The sequence below is a fragment of the Euphorbia lathyris genome, chromosome 3 (genome assembly GCF_963576675.1).
Source record: "Euphorbia lathyris chromosome 3, ddEupLath1.1, whole genome shotgun sequence".
NCBI lineage: Eukaryota > Viridiplantae > Streptophyta > Magnoliopsida > Malpighiales > Euphorbiaceae > Euphorbia > Euphorbia lathyris.
In genome coordinates, this window is record NC_088912.1 from 39,178,735 (window position 1) to 39,184,106 (window position 5,372).

At 31.2% G+C, this 5,372-nt stretch overlaps 1 protein-coding gene across 1 annotated transcript; it reads left to right on the forward strand.

Moving 5' to 3' along the window:
• The first annotated feature begins 4,155 nt into the window (after positions 1-4,155).
• On the forward strand, positions 4,156-5,000 carry LOC136224484 (protein S40-4-like). Its single transcript, XM_066012831.1, has one exon. It carries the CDS (start codon positions 4,221-4,223, stop codon positions 4,710-4,712), a length of 492 nt encoding a protein of 163 aa, XP_065868903.1. The 5' UTR covers positions 4,156-4,220; the 3' UTR covers positions 4,713-5,000.
• Positions 5,001-5,372: the final 372 nt, after the last annotated feature.

Below are 5,372 nucleotides of genomic sequence, written 5' to 3' on the forward strand. Positions count from 1 at the left end.
TCTAAATTGCACCAGGATACACTAGACTATTGGATATTTTTTATGGCTAACCTAGGTCCCATATTTGCATGGTTTATGTTCAAAAGTTAACTGCTTAAATTCTGTGGCAAACTTATTTTCTAGCCAAATATGAATGATGTTCTGAAACATATGTTCATCAGATATGAGGGAAGGAGGAAAAGTACAACATATGTGGAAATGCAATCTCAAAGTGTCTTTAAATACGGAAAAATTGAATTATTCCAATTTGGATACTATACTAGCAACAGTTCTTTAGGAAATCACATAAGAACTTCCATAGGTGAACCATTGTGGAGGAGTTGACATTTAAAAAAAAGCGGGATAACATCAGGAAGTAGTCTTGAGATATGATTTTTTTTTCCTTTTTTAGTTTAATAACAAGCTTATAAGGCCTCGAAAGCTAATGAATACCTGCTGATGCTGAGTATAAAGGTCAAAAAGTAAATTGTAAGTTGCATTAAAGATTTTTGGATGCAGAGAAATAATTATGAAACTCAGTTTCTGATGTGTGTACGTGTCACTGTCATATAGGGCTTCTATACAACATCATGGGATTCAAATGATGTATGCTAATATGATATTACTATATGATATGATATTATCATATGATGTATGCTAATATGATGCTATGCTGATACATTTTAAGGTTTCAAGTGAAACCTCTGATTTGGGTGGCAGCTCAAGTTGAAAGGCATTCTAGGAGTAGAGTTGAGATAATGGTAAAAGCTCGAGGCAAATTTAAGGAACACGTGTAAGTTTCATCATATATATATATATATATAAAATGACCTATTTGATTTAAGAAATATAGTTGTATGTTAGCTAACAACCGATCCCAATGACGTTGCAGGCTTGTGAAAAACTGAACTTAATCTTGTTTCTGGGTAGAAATGGGTTTCTCTTTCAATACAAACCTTAGCCAACCTTTGCTCAGGTAGGCTTCCTTCTTCTTTGTTTTACATGCCTTAAGTATCAATTATTGGAATCTCTGTATGTATGATTTTTGGGATCAAGGCTTGAATTCAATTAGTTTCCTTGAACTCCAACTTGCGCATTTGCTTAATTTTGTAAATTTAAATCATTTACACTACTTAACTTGCAAGTGGAGGAAGAAATGTTGATGAGGAAATTTTATGAACTTGTGGTTGCTCAAGGTTCAAACAAAAAGGTATACCTTATCTCTCATGTTTTATATTTTTTGGAGTTTGTAGTTCATGTGTGTTTTAATTTCATTGATGAGAAGCAAGTGTTGCAGTATGCCGATGCTCTCTACTTTGACATTAAAAATTGAAAAAGAGTGGCATACAGATCAATTTTAAAAGGTACCATATCGTGTTCTTCATTTTTGTCATTTCTGATCAGAATTTGATAATTATGGTGGAAACGATGTTTCTTTAATTTCGTTGGTTTTGATGCATCACCTGAAAAATTCTCAGGGAGCATGACAAGAAGGTTTGTTGCTTGGGGTTGACATCACTTGGGCTTCCTGCAAATCAATTACTGGGAGAGGCTTTGGAAACAAAAAGCTGCAAAGGAAGAAGAAGCTAAAGATGATGATGATATGGATGGGTTCCAGACTGCTCATGAAGATGATGCCGAGGGGTCTAACATTTGGGGATGAGGCTGACAGCATTAGGCTGCAGAAGTTAGTTTCTTTTAGAATTTTAGAAATGACATTTGTAATGTATTCTTTTGGATCCATTTAGGATAATGTGTTGAATTTAACAATGTATGAAAATTCAAAATTTTTGATGTTACATGCTCTATTTGAAAGTTTTATGGATATAAATTTGAATAATTGGTCTATAATTAGTATTAGGTGCCCAATTGGAATATAAAAAATATAATATAAATAATTAAAAAGCAAAATTACTAATAGGGACTGTTAAAACCGCCCCTACACATCTGCCGCTAAATTTTATCTCCCCCGTCGGTGATAATTTTCGTCGCTATTCTGTACCTCCGGTCCCCTTTGGCGACAGATTTGGAACGGTCGGTAAAACCGCCCTACATGTAAAAAAAACTGCCTCCGTAGGCAATTTTTATTGTAGTGTGTGGTATTTTGATAAATATTCAAATGAAGTCCAAAAGATGGTACCATTATCTAGAAGATTTCAATTTAGACATTTTCACATACTTTCAAGTCATTTCATCTAGTTTCAATTCTTAACTTCATTACGAACTATTAAAATTGTAAATTTCGAATACAGATTAAATAAATAATGTTTTTTTAATCGAGTTTTATGTTCATAGTTTACTTTTATGATTATTAAGTTAATGTGATAGAATTTTATTTTTTTAAAGTGGTGTTAAAATGAAAAATCTAAAATTCAACCTACTAAAATTAGAATGGTAGAAAGCTCACAATAGTTTTTTCCTAAATAATACACCAACTTTAAGATATGTATCTAAACATAAATATATCAAAATTCTTCCCTTAAAACTGCTATAACAGAATGCACAAAGTAAGGATTTTTTTTAAAGAAAAGTTGGTAAGATATCTATTGGCTAATAATGATACAAATAATGGCATCAGATGACGTGGATTTTGAAATAATCGTATTGGTTGAGAGATGTTGGTGTGGATCGATGACATGGTGGATTGTTGTAGTATTTTAGTATTTATTCAGATGAAGTCCAAAAGATATTATCGTTGGCCTTTAGTTACTATTATTGAGAAGATTTCAATTTGGTCCTTTGGAGCTACTTTCAGATCATTTCTACGAATTTCAATTATTAACTTTATTACGAACTATTAAAATCATAAATTTTGATGCATTCTAAATTATTAATACTTCTTTTAATCGAGTTTTATATTTAAATAAAACTTTTACAATTATCAAAAGTTTAATGTGACAAAAAATAATAAAAATCAGATAAAGTGTTAAAATAAAAAAAATCTAAAATATAATATACTAAATAGTAAAAAGCTGACAATGTTTTCTTTCTAAATACACTAATTTTAAGATATGTATCTAAACATAAATATGTATAAACACATATCTTAAAACTATTATAAGAGTACGCATAAAATTAGAAAGTTTTTTTTTTTTTTTTGTGGGGGGGGAAGTTAGAAAGGAAATCTACTAGCCAATAATGATACCAATAATTGCATCGAAATGGAATCGTACTGGTTGAAAGAAATTGGTGCAAATTAATAACATGTTCGACTGCTATGATATTTTGATATTTGGACATTTTTATCTAATTTTAAGTCATTTCGTCTGATTTTAGTTCTTAATGTCATTACGAACTAATAAAATTATAAATTTCGAATACAGATTAAATAAATAATACATTTTTAATCGAGATTTATGTTAAAGCTAATTTTTATGATTATTAGAAGCTTAGTATGATAAAAAAAATAAAGTGTTTAAATGAAAATTTTAAAATTTCAACTTACTAAAATCAGAATGGTAGAGAGCCGATCATATTTTTCTTTTCTTAAATAATACACCTAGGCCGAAAAAACCGACGGAACCGATAAATTTCGATTTTTTCGGTTAGGTTTTCAGTCTATTAGGTTCGGTTTTGATTTTATTTTTTTATAATATTTCGGTAATTTCGGTCGGTTCAGTTCACCCCTAAATACACCAAATTGTAAGATAGGTATCTAACCATATAAATATGTCTAGATACATGCCTTAAAATTAATTTTCAGTCTCATTAATAAACAATGAAACATATCTAAAAGTTTGACAATAAATTAATATGAAGAAAAAATTTACCAGCTACTTTAAAATTGACTTAATTATAGATAAGGAATGGGAAGAATGTGGTTTTATCAGTTATAGTTGCATATGAATTTTGGATTGCTGATTTTATCATTTTTGTTCATATATGAAATTAATATCTATATCTATATTCATTTTATGGACAAAAACTGAAAATACCCTATTTTTATTAATTATCCAACAATTATTTTAAAAGCCAACAAGGAAAGTCGTATTTCATTATCTAATGATGAAAGTATATAATTAAGAAAACCGACGTGGCACTTTACCGGAAGCGTAAACAGGACATCTTAGTAATTTCAACGCACAAAAGGCGGTAACAGTAAAAAAGAAAAAGAAGTTACTATGTAAATAAATAAAGCCAGCCTTATCCATTATAAAATACAGCTACGAACAAACCTTTATAAAAGCAGATCAAAATCCCCCATTTTCGAACGAAACCCCAAAACCTCCGATCAGACTCTAATGGCGACCAGTAAGAGCTACTTTCCCCGGCCGAACTACCGATTCTTAAACTCCGATCACGCTCCTCTCCCCCAGGACTCCACATTCGAACTCGACGAGTCCGATCTTTACAATAACTCCGTCGCAACTCTTTCCAACTCACCCGACTTCCGAAAAGCGGTTTCAGGTTCCAGATTCAATAAGAAATCAACTTCCTCGGCGGGGAGAACTGTCGGAGGAACTCCGTCTTCTCTCCCGGTCAATATTCCGGACTGGTCTAAGATTTTGAAAGAGGAGTATAGGGAGAATCGGAGGAGAGATGCCGATGACGATGATGATGACGTGGACGGCGAGAATTATTTTGATGGACTGAGAGTTCCGCCTCATGAGTTTCTGGCGAGGACCAGGATCGCATCGTTCTCTGTGCATGAAGGAGTAGGGAGGACTTTGAAAGGAAGAGATCTAAGTAAGGTCAGAAATGCAATTTGGGAAAAAACTGGGTTTCAAGATTGAAATTATCATGAATCGGAGAAGGTTTTTTTTTTCTTTTTTTTTTCCTTGATAAATATCAGAAAAAAAATAAATTAACCGCGAGATTTATGTAGAGAAGAGGAAAAGAAATCATTATTACAGGGGTTTTAATTGTAATTTTAATTTTAATTTTAGAGTAAGTTATAGTTTTTTGGGGGGTTTGGGATTTTAATTGTGTTTTTAATTTATTTCTTTTGAATTTTGTTCAAGCAATATATGCTTGGAATATGCTGCTAACTTGTTCAGAAATTGCAGAGAAATTTTCATTTTTATTATGATTTATTTAATTTTCATTATATGGTCATTTGTGTGAAAAGTTGAAATGGTGAGGGGCAATAAGGGAAGAAAAATGTAAATACAAACAAAGGGTTCAATAATTGGTGAAATTTGGTATTAATGTAGCTGGGGTTGGCAATAATTAAGAAAATAATAAATAATGATAGAGCTCTTTAAATGACAATAATGAATGATCAACTTGTGATTAATAAATGAATAAATGATCAACTTTTTAAATGCCAAATATACCCCTCTTCTCTTGAATTTTGCAGGCCATAAAAAACAAAATTTCTCTTGATTTTTTAGCTTAGTTGGGTTTTTAGTGGAGGATTAATAAATAAATACTATTCTCGTGTCCCAAATATG